This window comes from Ruditapes philippinarum, unplaced genomic scaffold, assembly GCF_026571515.1.
Source record: "Ruditapes philippinarum isolate M1 unplaced genomic scaffold, ASM2657151v2 ctg1084_1_1_1_1, whole genome shotgun sequence".
NCBI classification, from domain to species: Eukaryota; Metazoa; Mollusca; class Bivalvia; order Venerida; family Veneridae; genus Ruditapes; species Ruditapes philippinarum.
In genome coordinates, this window is record NW_026864883.1 from 120,241 (window position 1) to 135,183 (window position 14,943).

The window sequence follows — 14,943 nt, forward strand, 5'->3', positions numbered from 1 at the left end:
GAATTGGAATTTTTTAACTGGCTGACTGTTTGCACATGGGATGATTTCATTATAGATTTGCAATGTTATGACATATATGTTCTTAACAAAATGTGTTTTCTTTTTCCAGGTTGTGTAGTTTGGGATCAGATTTATCAGACATATTTTGCTCGTAGGACATTGACGGCAGAAACTTGAAATTTAGTGTGGAGTGCTACCCAAGTCATGTTCTGTTTTATGGATATTTACAACTGTCAAAAAGTATTTTGAGTTCTCCAATGATCAGCTAAAAGTTAGTCACTTGATTTTTAGCTGGACTATACAAGCTGTCCTACTCGCCCCTGCGTCTGCGTCCAGATTTCAGATTAAAGTTTTTGTGCAGTAAAATATTTTTCACTATAACTTTGTCATTTCTTAAGGTATCAACTTCAAACTTCAAATATATGTTCCTTATCATTAACCACATCTTATGTTACAAGGTTCATAACTCTAGCACCAATATTTCCAGATTTATCTCCCCTTGAACTTAGAATTTCCCTCAAAAAATACTATTTTTTTACTGTTACTTCTTTATTTCCTAAGGGATCAACCTCATACTTCAAATATAGTACGTTATCATCATCCCCATCTTATTTGACAAGGTTCATAACTCTAGCACCAATATTTTCAGATTTATCTCCCCTTGAACTTAGAATTTTCGTCAAAAAATACTATTTTTTACTGTTACTTCTTTATTTCTTAAGGGATCAACCTCATACTTCAAATATATGTACCTTATCATCATCCCCATCATATATGACAAGGTTCATAACTCTAGCACCAATATTTTCAGATTTATCTCCCCTTGAACTTAGATTTTTTTTACTAGAAAAATGTTATTTTTTACTATAACAATTTTAGTTTTAAAGGTATCTACAATGTACCTCAAACTTCAAATACTTATTCCTTATCATCAATAACATTTTATGTGACAATGTTCATAACTCTTGAAGCAATATTTACAGATTTATCTCTCTTTGAACTTAGGATTTTCTTTAAGAAATATTATAACTTCTTTACTTTTTAAGGTATCTACTTCAAACTTCAAATGTATATTTCTTATCATTACACACATGTTGTGTGACAAGGTTCATAACTCTAGCGTGACTATTTCTAGAATTTTTCCCCTTGATCTTGGAATTTATGTTAACAAATGTTATTTTTTACTATAACTTAATACATAATTATACATAATTGATTTTTGTGCCCCCTCTTTAGTGGCGGGCATTTAGATTTACCCTTGTCCGTCCGTCTGTCCTTCCGTCCGTTCTCTTTTGTGTCGCACGTAACTCAAAAAGTATTTGACCTAGAGTCATGAAACTTTACAGGAATGTTGATCAGCATGTTTACTTGTGCACCTTGGTATTTTCGTCTGGATATTTTTAGTATTTTTAGAGTTATTGCCCTTGACTTAGTAAAATTTTGCAATTTTCAACTTGTGTCGCATGTAACTCAAAAAGTATTTGACCTAGAGTCATGAAACTTTACAGGAATGTTGATCAGCATGTGTAGTTGTGCACCTGGGTATTTTTCGTCTGGATATTTTTAGTATTTTTAGAGTGATTGTCCTTGACTTAAAAAATTTTGCAATTTTCAACTTGTGTCGCATGTAACTCAAAAAGTATTTGACCTAGAGTCCTAAAACTTTACATGAATGTTGATCAGCATGTGTATTTGTGCACCTGGGTATTTTCGTCTGGATATTTTTAGTATTTTTAGAGTTATTGCCCTTTACTTAGTAAAATTTTGCAATTTTCAACTTGTGTCGCATGTAACTCAAAAAGGATTTGACATAGAGTCATGAAACTTTACAGGAATATTGATCAGCATGTGTAGTTGTGCACCTGGGTATTTTCGTCTAGATTTATTTAGTATTTTTAGAGTTACTGCCCTTGTGTCGCATGTAACTCAAAAAGGATTTGACATAGTGTCATTAAACCTTACGGGAAGGTTGCTCAGCATATTTAGTTTTGCATCTGGGGTTTTGCTTGTGGATTTATCCAGTATTTGTAGTTATTTCCCTTGACTAAGTTAAAACCGTTTCATCATGTTGTTATTTGTTCCTTGAGTGCTTGAGTTAGAATCAACCAACTTTACAGGAATAATGATCAACATCACTAAATTACAGGAATAATGATTCACATCACTGTGAAACTATGCACCTGGGACTTTGCATGTGGATTTTTTTCAGTTTTGTTCAGAGTTATTGCCCTTGACTTACAGTAGTATAAATTTGCAATTTTCAACTTGTTCATGCATAGCTCAAAAAGTATTTCACTTGTAGGCCTGAAAGTTTACAAGAATGTTGGTCAGCATGTGTACTTATGCACCTTGGAGTTTTCTTGTGGATTTATTCAGTATTTGTAAAGTTCTTGCCCTTTACTTAGTAAAAGATTTTTAGTTTTCAAAAAATATTTGACCTAGAGTCAAAAGATTGACAGAACAGTGGCGCGGTGGGGGCACCCGTGTCCTATGGACACATTTCTAGTTATACCCCCACCACAAAATGTGGGGGGGGCTATAATGGATTCGCTTTGTCGCGTCAGTCGGTCGGTCGGTCGGTCCGTCCGTCCGTCTCCATTTTCGTGTCCGCTCTATAACTCCTATACCACTTGAAGGATTTTCTTCAAACTTGGCTCAAATGTTCACCTCAGCAAGGGGATGTGCAGAGCCAATGTTGCCCATGTGTCAGCTCAAGGTCAAGGTCACAATTGAAGGTCAAATATCAAACACAATCATATATTAGACAGTATGTCGTGTCCGCTCTGTAGGTCCTACAATAATTGAAAGATTTTCTTCAAACTTGGCTAAAATGTTCACCTCAACAAGGGGATGTGCAGAACTCATGTTGCCCATGTGTCATTTTAAGGTCAAGGTCACAATTGAAGGTCAAATATCAAACAATCAAATATTACACAATATGTCGTGTCCGCTCCAGTGTTAGCGATTTTCCCTAACTTTACTGAGTACCTGGGACTCAGTGCTAATAGATCTGTTACGTCCCAATTCAAATGGAACGAGTCCTCAATTACAAAAATGTCAATGTTTGCATAACTTCATAATACAATCAAATTTGTGACTGTTGATGTTCGCGGATACCATTGATAGGTTGGCCCAAAACGAGGCCGAGCACTTGCTCCTAGTCTACGTTTGGGATATAAATCTGCATTGCTAATGAGAAAGGAACAAATGAAAATGAGGTGAAAGTCAAGTTCTTATAATACAATTTATTTAAAGTGAATAGAAAATCATTTTCAAGCAGAGCAAAAAAACTTAAGAGAGAATTGACCAATTATCGGGGAAAAAGTGTTTCGTCCCAGGGACTCAACAGCCCTTTTTTTTTTTCTCCCTGGCAATTTAAGCGAGTAAATTGATATGTTTACTCAGTAAACGCGAACACTGCGCTCTGTAAGTCCTACACTAATTGAAAGATTTTCTTCAAACTTGGCTCAAATGTTCATTTCAACAATGGGATGTGCAGAACCCATGTTGCCCATGTGTCAGCTCAAGGTCAAGGTCACAATTGAAGGTCAAATATCAAACAATCAAATATTACACAGTATGTCGTGTCCGCTCTGTAAGTCCTACACTTATGGAAAGATTTTCTTCAAACTTGGCTCAAATGTTCACCTCAACTAGGTTATGTGCAGAACCCATGTCACTCTTTTGCCGGCTTAGGGTCAAGGTCACACTTGAAGGTCAAAAATTGACTTAGAAAATGTTCTTTAATTTTAACATATATCTGAATATTTCTGATTCTAGGAAAGGCATTTGCTTGAAACTTAAAATATAAATGAAGTGTCACAATTAAGATATGCTGGTCAAGTTTCATAACTGTATTGCATTTTAACAAAGTTATGCCCCTTTTTAATCTTCAAATTTACATACAATCACATATTAGACAATATGTTGTGTCCGCTCTATAAATCCTATACTAATGAAAGAATTTTCTCCAAACTTTTCTCAAATGTTCACCTTAACAAGGTTATGTGCAGAATCCATGTCACCTTTGTGCAGACTAAAGGTCAAGGTCAGACTTGAAGGTCAAAAAATGACTTAGAAAATGTTCTTAGATTAAAACATGTTCTTGAATATTTCGGAAACTAGCATAGGTATTTGCTTGAAACTTAAAAGATATATGAGGTGTCACAATTACAATATGCAGGTCAAGTTTCATAACTCTGTATTGGATTTTGACAAAGTTATGCCCCTTTTTAAGTCTTTAAATTTACATACAATCAATACTAGACAATATGTTGTGTCAACTCTATAAATTCTATACTAATGGAAGGATTTTCTTCAAACTTTACTCAAATCTTCACTCCAATTAGGCGATGTGCAGAACCCATCTTACCCTTGTGCCAGCTGAAGGTCAAGGCCACACTTGAAGGTCAAAAATTGACTTATAAAAAGTTTAGTATATTGGGAAAATGAAAGGTTATTTGTAACTGTTTCGAACATGATTTGATAATAGATATTTTTACTATTACCTGTACAATTAGTCTTTTTTTCACCAGAGATAACTTCTTTTTATGTATTTGTGTCACTTAAGTTATTCCCTTAACCACCTTTCCAAGTTGTCTTCTGTCAAGGACATTGGTGGGGGTATGAATCGCATTCAGCGATAGTTCTAGTTCTTTCTGTTTCATAGTTTTGTCCTCCTTACTGCGTCCAGTATTTTATTAGTCGAGCTTCGCTGTCTCCTGTGACAGCTCTTGTTTAACAACTACCTTCAATTGTGAGCATTACGTATGTCATATGAAATGATAATATAAACAATTGAGATTTTGAAATAAATGTACATAATTTCGGATATACAAAATTTTGGTAATGGGTAATAATCGTATGGATTAAACAAAATACCAGTGATTGTAATGGCTGTTATATAGCTACCTTAAGTGATGAGTTTGTGTCTGTGTTACTGGGTAGTAATACTAAGTGAAACAGCTGTTCATTAATATCATGTTGACTAAAATGTTCTTACAAATAAAAACATGTTTAAACTTATGTGTACCCCCAGATTTTAAAATGTACGCCCAATTTTCAATGACAGGGGGTAAATGCACCCCTACATTTGAAATTGAGTGGGCATGTTGAACAATACATGAAACAAACATTTTTTATCAACAACTATTAATTAAATAGTAAGCGACAAGTTTCAAAAATACAAAACAACACATTAGTTAAAAAATTATACTTGTTTTATCGTGAAATAAAATAAACAATACATTGTAAGCTTTTTTATAAATAACATTTTTCTACTATAAAATTGACAAATTTCCAATCAGAACATTACAATAAAATAGTTCAAAATTTTATTAAGAAATTATAACAAATCAAAAGTGAAAAAAAATTCTTTGATTTTAATAACCACTATCTAGCAATAAATAATTAATTTGTTACACCTTAAAAAACATATCTAAATAGTTAAATAGCTGTTAAATGATTTAAAGAGATCAAAAGAAAAAGATTTTTGAGGTATAATTGTAAATTAACTTTCTTATTCAAAACGTTTTTGAAGTTTGTCAACTGTCTTATAAATTACTGTTATTAAAAAAACAACAGATAAATATGAAATTAAATCTTCACAATAAGCAAAGATTGAACTTGAAGTAGAGGAAAATATGCCCTAGTTATAATGAAGCAAAATCTAATTCTTTTCCTTCCGAAATCTAATACTTTTCCTTCTTTACCTATATAATGTGACTTAAAATGTCAGAGATTTTGCGGTCTCTGACTTTCAACTTTTAATTTTGAAACATAATGGAAGCCTTGCCGGTAGGCTGATTACACCTAGCTGACAAAAAGAAGAAATGCACAAGCTTATTGCTTTAAATTTAAAAACACAGTGTGCAAAATCACATGAACAAATAATAAACAGACCAAAATCAAGAATTGGATAAAAGTTCTGTGAATATAGCCATGACAAATTAACTTAGGCATGAATGACAAAAAGGCTGCACCTATGAAATTTTTAATTTCATCAATTGACTTTTTTTTTCCAGACATGTATGTACAGTATTCAAAGAAACAGTCGCAGAGAAATGTGATGAGAAGAATAAAGAAGAAGAATGAAACAAAAAAATGTTCAAATAGTGTGAATAAATTGAAAGTTGGCCACCAGGTTGTGAATAATAAGGCTGTGAATTATGATTCAATGGGTTGTAACCAACCAAAATTAATAAGGGCAATATCTGTCTTATATCAAAAATGCAAGAAAAAGAAAAGAGGTTGTTTTGTTAGTAGTATGAAAGATGATATTGATGGACTAGGTCTTATTCTACAAAGTAAAGCTAATAAGGTAGTAACTGAACGCTTTGTACCTGGTGCCGAGTCAAAATCTTTTAATTCAACTGACCCTATAAAAATTCAGAGTCAGGTAATCAATGAACAAGTAATTGAAGCTGACATTGCCTCTAGTCCTTCCGATGATGCTATGTTAGATCCAAGGAGAGTTTGTCACAATGATGTAACTACACATAATGTTGAAGATACAGTTGAATTAAGAGATGCAGAAAATGCTGGACCAAATAATAATCAGAGCTCACAAAACAAAAGATCAGATGATGTCATCATAACACAAGAAGACAGTGCTTGCTCCCCACCATCAGGTACAAATATACTTGGTAAAAAACTCATTATTCCTACAGTATGTATAATTTTTATTTAGTTATTATTGTTATTGCTAGATTATGTTTGGTAGATTAAAAGAAAAAAATATCAGGTTCTTTTCAGGTGAAAATGTTAACCTCATGAAAGTTTATGTCTTAAACTAAGCCCAATTTTTCGTAGACATGACTTATCTTTTGTTATCATTGTATCATTAGTTTCTTTCACCCTCAAAGGGATCTCATATTTATAAAGTTCTGCTGTAAGAATGTCATATTTTATTACATATTAATGTAAGAATCCATTTGTTATATTTTAAAAGGTATACACACAGCTATACCTAAGCACGCGCAGTATGCTTCAAAGACGGCTAGAGAAGCTAGTTACAGTACCTGGCCTGATACATCCAGTCATACACCAGAGGTACTTGCTGATGCAGGCTTCTTCTATGCTGGTAAGTTCTTTGTCTGAGAAAATTCTGAACACTTGTCAGTCTATGCGAAAGACTTCTGAGTTTACTGGACAGTTAGGTCCTGTAAACTGAAAATTTTTACTGGACCAAACATGATTTTACTGGACCGGAAAAAAAAACCTGATTGGTATATCATTTTGAGTCACTTGATAAGTGTTAATTAGCAGTCAAAAAATTTGTGTACATAAAGAAAATTATATTATCAACGAAGAACTATGTGAAGCTATCTTTTTTCACCACAATCAAAATGTAAACATAAATATTGTTATACATGTATTCAATGGATTTTGCAATTTAAACTTTAATTCCATACAGACTATATACTACCAAATGAGAGGGTAAATTTCAGCAAAAGTCTGGCACGTGTATACTTAACTTCATTTGCATACTATAAAACGGTATGGGAAATAGAGTTTTTTCACACGTTTGATTGTTGACACTTGTGACATAACGAGGTGACGTTCTCTATAAACACAATTACTTGACAGGTAAAAGTGGTCGTTTAATGAAAAGATTGATGTCAATTAGGTGACTAATTAGCGGTCGCTGGTCGCGTTGAGCAAAAGTCGCTTAATACATTAAAGATATAGAGAGAAAATGATCGGGGGGAATTTAAAGTGGTCGTTTAAGACAAAAGTCGCTTAATACACGTGGTTGCATGGGCAAGTTAGACTGTACGTGAATGATCGGCCTTTGCAAAATGTTTATTAAACCTTAATTTTTTATGGTCAATACATATATTTTTATCAGACCTTCTGATTTTTTACCGGTCAGGGCCTCGGGTCCGACGGTCTTTTGGAAAGACTGACTTGTGCCTCCAAATTATGCATTTCTCATATGAATGGTTTACATTCTTCATCTGCTGATTTGTATTTTTAACTGTCAATTTAAAGATTAGAGAATTTCAAAATACGAGTATTGGTAAGTTGTCAAAAGTATAGACCCTTGTCAGACTGCAAAGACATGCAGACAGACCTGGTTCCGTACTGGTGGCAAGGCTAAACATTTAAGTTTCTGTAGGTTAATGGTTTGTAGTGATTGAATGAAATGTTTGAAAATTTACTTAGAATAATTATATGAAATAAAGGTTAGTTGTCATTTTTTAATTTCAGGTTTTGGAGATTGTGTCCGTTGTTTCTATTGTGGCATTGGTAAGGCACAATTATTTTAGTAACATATATTTAGACCTTTAAACTTGACATAAATTACGTATCAATTATGAAATGTGTGTAACAGAATCAAATTTTTTTCCTTATTTGGAAAGAGGGATAAGTATAACCCATGTGTATATTCTTCAAATTTGTATTTTTCTCACCGCCAAGATTCACCGAGACTAAAACATAAAGAGTTATCAGGCTTTCACAATGAATGAAAGCCAGGAACATGTCCAAGATGAGGATAATCTTTCAATTAGAAATGACTAGTTCATTATCTCTGCTTGTATTTCAATTTTGTTGTATACATATACTTTTGTGCCCCCAATTTAGTGGCGGGCATTAAGATTTACCCTTGTTCGTCCGTCTGTCCGTCCTTCCGTCCGTTCACTTTTGTGTCGCATGTAACTCAAAAAGTATTTGACCTAGAATCATAAAACTTTACAGGAATGTTGATCAGCATGTGTAGTTGTGCACCTGGGTATTTTCGTCTGTATATTTTTAGTATTTTTAGAGTTATTGCCCTTTACTTAGTAAAATTTTGCAATTTTCTTTTGTGTCGCATGTAACTCAAAAAGTATTTGACCTAGAGTCATGAAACTTTACAGGAATGTTGATCAGCATGTGTAGTTGTGCACCTGGGTATTTTCGTCTGGATATTTTTAGTGTTATTTAGAGTTATTGCCCTTGACTTAGTAAAATTTTGCAATTTTCAACTTGTGTCGCATGTAACTCAAAAAGTATTTGACCTAGAGTCATGAAACTTTACAGGAATGTTGATCAGCATGTGTAGTTGTGCACCTGGATATTTTCGTCTGGATATTTTTAGTGTTTTTAGAGTTATTGCCCTTGACTTAGTAAAATTTTGCATTTTTCAACTTGTGTCACATGTTACTCAAAAAGGATTTGACATAGAGTCATGAAACTTTACAGGAATGTTGATCAGCATGTGTAGTTGTGCACCTGGGTATTTTTGTCTGGATTTATTTAGTATTTTTAGAGTTATTGCCCTTGACTTAGAAAAGTTTTGCAATTTTCAACTTGTGTCGCATGTAACTCAAAAAGGATTTGACATAGAGTCATTAAACCTTACGGGAAGGTTGCTCAGCATATTTAGTTTTGCACCTGGGGTTTTGCTTGTGGATTTATCCAGTATTTGTAGAGTTATTAGCCTTGACTTAGTAAAAACCGTTTCATAATGTTGTACTTATGCACCTTGGGGTTTGCTCATGGATTTATTCAGTATTTGTAAAGTTCTTGCCCTTTAATAAGTAAAAGATTTTTAGTTTTCAAAAAATATTTGCTCTAGAGTCATAAGATTGACAGAACAGTGGCGTGGTTGGGGCACCCGTGTCCTATGGACACATTTCTAGTTGAGTTGCTGGATTACAGTATACTCACTCTGTTGCCTCAGTCACTTTTTTAGCTGGACTATTGGATAAGAATAAGTAGAGCTATTGTAGTCACCCGAGCGTCGGCGTAACCACTAATGTTAAAGTTTTTGTAATACCTCAAATATTGTCAAAGTCCATTGACATATGGCTTTGAAACTTTGCACACTTGTTCACCATCATGACCCCAAACTGTAGACAGGAGGAGGTAACTGTATCAAGCATTTTGACAGAATAATGCCCCTTTTTCAACTTAGAATTTACATTTAAGTTTGCATACCACCTCAGATATTTTCATATTCTATTGACATCTGGCTTTGAAACAAGTTGAAATTTTATACTCTTCTTTGAGAGCATAATAGAACTCTCTCCAAGGCCTATAACTGTAACATGGATTTAAAGTAAAATTTTGCCCCTTTGTTATTATATAAAAATTTTACATTATCAAGGCTCTTTTACTATCAAGCACTAAGAATAGACGAGGGGCGTCTGTGGCCAAGTGGTTAAGGTCGTTGACTTCAAACCACTTGCCCCTCACCGCTGTGGGTTCAAATCCTGACAGGGACTTTGGATTCTTTCATGTGAGGAAGCTATCCAGCTAGCTTACGGAACGTCGGTGGTTCTACTCGGGTTCCCGCTCGTGCCAGAAATAATGTACGGAAGAGCACCTGAGGTCTTCCTCCAGCAGTAAAGCTGGAACGTCGCCATATGACCTATAATGTGTCGGTGTGACGTAAAACACAAACAAAATTAAACAAAACTAATAATAGTCGAGGGTTGCTGTCTTGTTGTACCTTCAGTCTGCCTGAGTCAATGAAATAGTTCTAATTTGGTACCAAAATAGGTAAAAATATGTCAACTCAAAGAATGTTTATGTACATTTACTATTTGACTTTTCCAGCAGGATTGGGCCTATGCCAGTGGTTTGATAATCATCATATTGTCTGCTATTGCTTTGGAGGGAAGGCTTTGCTTACAAAGACTATAACTGTATTAGTTTGTTTTACAAAAAAAGATGTGTCAGAATATTTACTGGTCTGTAGTATAAGACCTTACTCCATGAAATGGTTGTATAATTCAAGTTGTATACATGTTTTTATGTAGGCTTGCGTCATTGGACAGCAGAAGATGACCCTTGGATAGAGCATGCTCGGTGGTACAAGAACTGTGTGTTTGTTAAACAGAAGAAAGGAGAAGAGTTTGTGAACCTAGTCCAGTTAGCTGTACAATATGCTCAAGATGTTAGTAGCAATTTTTGTGCCCCCACGTTAGTGGCGGGCATTTAGATTTACCCTTGTCCGTCCGTCTGTCCGTCCGTCCGTCCTTCCGTCCGTCCTTCCGTCCGTCCGTCCGTTCACTTTTGTGTCGCACGTAACTCAAAAAGTATTTGACCTAGAGTCATGAAACTTTACAGGAATGTTGATCAGCATGTGTAGTTGTGCACCTGGGTATTTTGGTCTGGATATTTTTAGTATTTTCAGAGTTATTGCCCTTGACTTAGTAAAATTTGGCAATTTTCAACTTGTGTCGCATGTAACTCAAAAAGTATTTGACCTAGAGTCATGAAACTTTACAGGAATGTTGATCAGCATGTGTAGTTGTGCACCTGGGTATTTTCGTCTGGATATTTTTAGTATTTTCAGAGTTATTGCCCTTGACTTAGTAAAATTTTGCAATTTTCAACTTGTGTCGCACATAACTCAAAAAGTATTTGACCTAGAGTCATGAAACTTTACAGGAATGTTGATCAGCATGTGTAGTTGTGCACCTGGGTATTTTCGTCTGGATATTTTTAGTATTTTCAGAGTTATTGCCCTTGACTTAGTAAAATTTGGCAATTTTCAACATGTGTCGCACATAACTCAAAAAGTATTTGACGTAGAGTCATGTAACTTTACAGGAATATTGATCAGCATGTGCAGTTGTGCACCAGGTATTTTCGTCTGGATTTATTTAGTATTTTTAGAGTTATTGCCCTTCACGTAGAAAATTTTTGCAATTTTCAACTTGTGTCGCAAGTTTCTCAAAAAGGATTTGACATAGTCAATAAACCTTATAGGCAGGTTGCTCAGCATATTTTAGATTTGCACCTGGGGTTTGGCTTGTGGACTTATCCAGTATTTGTAGAGTTATTTCCCTTGACTTAGTAAAAAGATTGACAGAACAGTGTCGCGGTGGGGGCACCCGTGTCCTATGGACACATTTCTAGTTTGTTCATTAGATACATTTTGTATGGTTGTAACCTTCAAGATTTATATGTTTTTGAACAGCTAATATGTCTTTAAAGACAAGATACAAAGTAATTATATTTTTGTATGCTTCCCAGAAAAAAATAGTGTATAGTCTGATTCGTGCTTCTTTCAGTCCTTCATTTAAACTATTTTCTCATTTTGTCTTCATATATTTATAGATATTTTAAATATTTGCTTGGAACATACCATTGTGTGGATGTAGGATAAATAGGGTCAAGTTGGCTCAGTCGTACATAATGATTTGTCTCATTATAAAACATTGCTTATTAGCTGTGTTATCAGATCAGATGGCATATTATTATCATTATGATACTTTATGTCTAAAAAGTTGAAAATAAAATGATAGGTAGACATGTCTAGTTAAGAAATTTAGCAGAATAGGGTTGATAACATGAACGCAGATTGATCACTGCTAAGCATTGGTATCCTTGAATATTTTTTGGAGTTATTTATAGAGATTGTAGCTGGTTTAAGAGAGGAGCTCTATTTGTCGGATAATACATGCAGGGATATTTTTGTGATTTACTGTAAAGTTAAGGCTTTATTATCACCACATTAACTTTATACTATCTAAATCCAATTAGAAGTATAGACAAATAATGGAGAATGTAATTTTTGTATGGTGATTGTATGATATGTTTCAGTAAAGATATGAAGGATTTTGATATGTTTTTCTTTTGGTTTTTTTGTAGAATGAAGCTAACCCCAGTGGTAAGTAAAAAATAGAAAGTATTACAGCTATTTTCCCTGCCATGGGTGATATGGTTATAGTCTCCATCTGTATATACTTCCATTCCAAATCTTTGTTCCCAACTTTAAAACTTTCTAAGGTATTGACTGGAAACTTTAAGTATAGATAGATGGCAACTAGAACATACATTATTATTTTCTGTCTCTACAGTGACCAAGAATCATAACTGTAAAGTTCAGTTTTATAATTATCTCCCTTAATTTTTTTTCAAATTTGTGTGTGTGTGTGTGTGTGTGTGTGTGTGTGTGTGTGTGTGTGTGGAACATTAGTTAAAAAGAATACACTTTAATGTCTTTAGTCATTTGCCTCTCTGTAATGTACCACTTGATTATTTGGCTTGAAATAAGTCTTTTGAAATCAGAAATAGACAGAAGGCCAATCAAGGTTGGTCATGCTCAATCTACATGTAAAACTTTGGAAGATCTGAATTCAGCATTTAGCTGTTTCATTGAATTGCATAGTGTGTCAGATCTATTATTAGCAAAGCATACTACAGAAATTTTATATGCCCAAAGACCTAGGAGATGTATTATGGTATGGAGTTGTCTGTTCACACTACCAAAATGGGGTAAGGGGGCCATCTAACTGTAAACAGAACTAAAAAAAAACAAGCGTTCATTCTGTGACAATAGAATAAAGGGCCAATGGGTTTCTGTTAAACAATAAAAAATAACAAAAAATATCCCCTTAACCCATTTCAATCACATGTCCGTCTGTTCATCCGTCTGTTTGTAGACATTTGGTTTCCGCAGCATAACTTTTGAAGAATTCCAGTGATTGATAGATCCTTACTCTGACCTTTCATTTGAATAACAATAAAATTACCCACAAACATTGACATATGCTCAATTGTTAACAAATATGTTGTGGTGAAATTCTTATTGTATCCACTAATCTTATAATTAGAATTGGACAGGTCAGGGATCTATGCATTGTGTTTATATTTGGCATGTAAGTTTATGATTTTTAGCTCGACTATTCGCAGAATAATCGAGCTAATGCAGTCACCCATTTGTCGGCGTCCCTGTGGTTAAGTTTTTGTATGTAAGCTGGTATCTCCATAACTACTGAAGGGAATGGATTGAAACTTCACACACTTGTTCTCTGTGATTATCTAAGATGATTGGCACAAGTCCCATAACTCTGATTTGCTTTTTTTCATAATTATGCCCCTTTTCCGACTTAGAAATTCTTGGTTAAGTTTTTGTATGTAAGCTGGTATCTCCATAACTACTGAAGGGAATGGATTGAAACTTCACACACTTGTTCTCTGTGATTATCTAAGATGATTGGCACAAGTCCCATAACTCTGATTTGCTTTTTTTAGCTCACCTGTCACAAAGTGACAGGGTGAGCTTTTGTGATCGCTTTTCGTCCGGCGTCCGTCCGTCCGTCGTCCGTCCGTCGTCCGTCGTCCGTCCGTAAACTTTTGCTTTAAATGACATCTCCTCATAAACCACTGAGCCAATTTCATCCAAACTTCACAGGAATGTTCCTTTGGTGGTCACCTTTAAAAATTGTTCAAAGAATTTAATTCCATGTAGAACTCTGGTTGCCATGGCAACCGAAAGAAAAATCTTTAAATATCTTCTTTTAAACAACCCTAAGAGCTAGAGCTTAGATATTTGGCATGAAATATCTTCTAGTGAGTGTCTACCAAGTTTGTTCAAATAAAAGCCCTGGGGTCAAAATTGGCCCCGCCCCAGGGGGTCATTGATTTTCCCTATATGCATATAGTAAAAACTTAAAAAATCTTCTTTTAAAGAACCGTAAAAGCTAGAGCTAAGATATTTGCATGAAACATCTTCTAGTGAGTGTCTACCAAGTTTGTTCAAATAAAAGCCCTGGGGTGAAAATTGGCCCCGCCCCGGGGGGTCATTGATTTTCCCTATATGCATATAGTAAAAACTTAAAAAATCTTCTTTTAAAGAACCGTAAGAGCTAGAGCTTAGATATTAAGCATGAAACATCTTGTAGTGAATGTCTACCAAGTTTGTTCAAAATAAAAGCCCTGGGGTCAAAATTGGCCCTGCCCCAGGGGGTCATTGATTTTCCCTATATGCATATAGTAAAAACTTAAAAAATCTTCTTTTAAAGAACCCAAAGAGCTAGAGGTAAGATATTAAGCATGAAACATCTTCTAGTGAGTGTCTACCAAGTTTGTTCAAATTAAAACCCTGGGGTCAAAATTGGCCCCGCCCCAGGGGGTCATTGATTTTCCCTATATGCATATAGTAAAAACTTAAAAAATCTTCTTTTAAAGAACCCAAAGAGCTAGAGCTAAGATATTTAGCAT

The 14,943-nt window shown here is 34.5% G+C and overlaps 1 protein-coding gene across 2 annotated transcripts; it reads left to right on the forward strand.

Moving 5' to 3' along the window:
• Window positions 1–113: 113 nt before the first annotated feature.
• On the forward strand, window positions 114–12,695 carry LOC132727155 (uncharacterized). 2 transcript variants are annotated; one of them, XM_060712572.1, is made up of 6 exons: window positions 114–271; window positions 6,024–6,629; window positions 6,950–7,081; window positions 8,212–8,250; window positions 10,749–10,885; window positions 12,589–12,695. In XM_060712572.1, the coding sequence occupies exons 2-6, from the start codon at window positions 6,026–6,028 to the stop codon at window positions 12,613–12,615; spliced, it is 939 nt and encodes a 312-aa protein (XP_060568555.1). In that variant the 5' UTR covers window positions 114–271; window positions 6,024–6,025; the 3' UTR covers window positions 12,616–12,695. The 2 variants fall into 2 exon arrangements, with proteins under 2 accessions (XP_060568555.1, XP_060568554.1); XM_060712571.1 differs by lacking the exon at window positions 12,589–12,695 and having other exon boundaries at window positions 10,749–12,371.
• Window positions 12,696–14,943: the final 2,248 nt, after the last annotated feature.

Excerpts from the sequence above, each read along its gene's own strand:
- LOC132727155 (XM_060712571.1), top strand. The coding sequence starts at position 6,026 with ATGTATGTACAGTATTCAAAGAAACAGTCGCAGAGAAATGTGATGAGA. Across the intron at positions 7,082-8,211 it reads TGCAGGCTTCTTCTATGCTG|GTTTTGGAGATTGTGTCCGT; the intron begins GTAAGTTCTTTG and ends TTTTAATTTCAG. Across the intron at positions 8,251-10,748 it reads TTGTTTCTATTGTGGCATTG|GCTTGCGTCATTGGACAGCA; the intron begins GTAAGGCACAAT and ends GTTTTTATGTAG.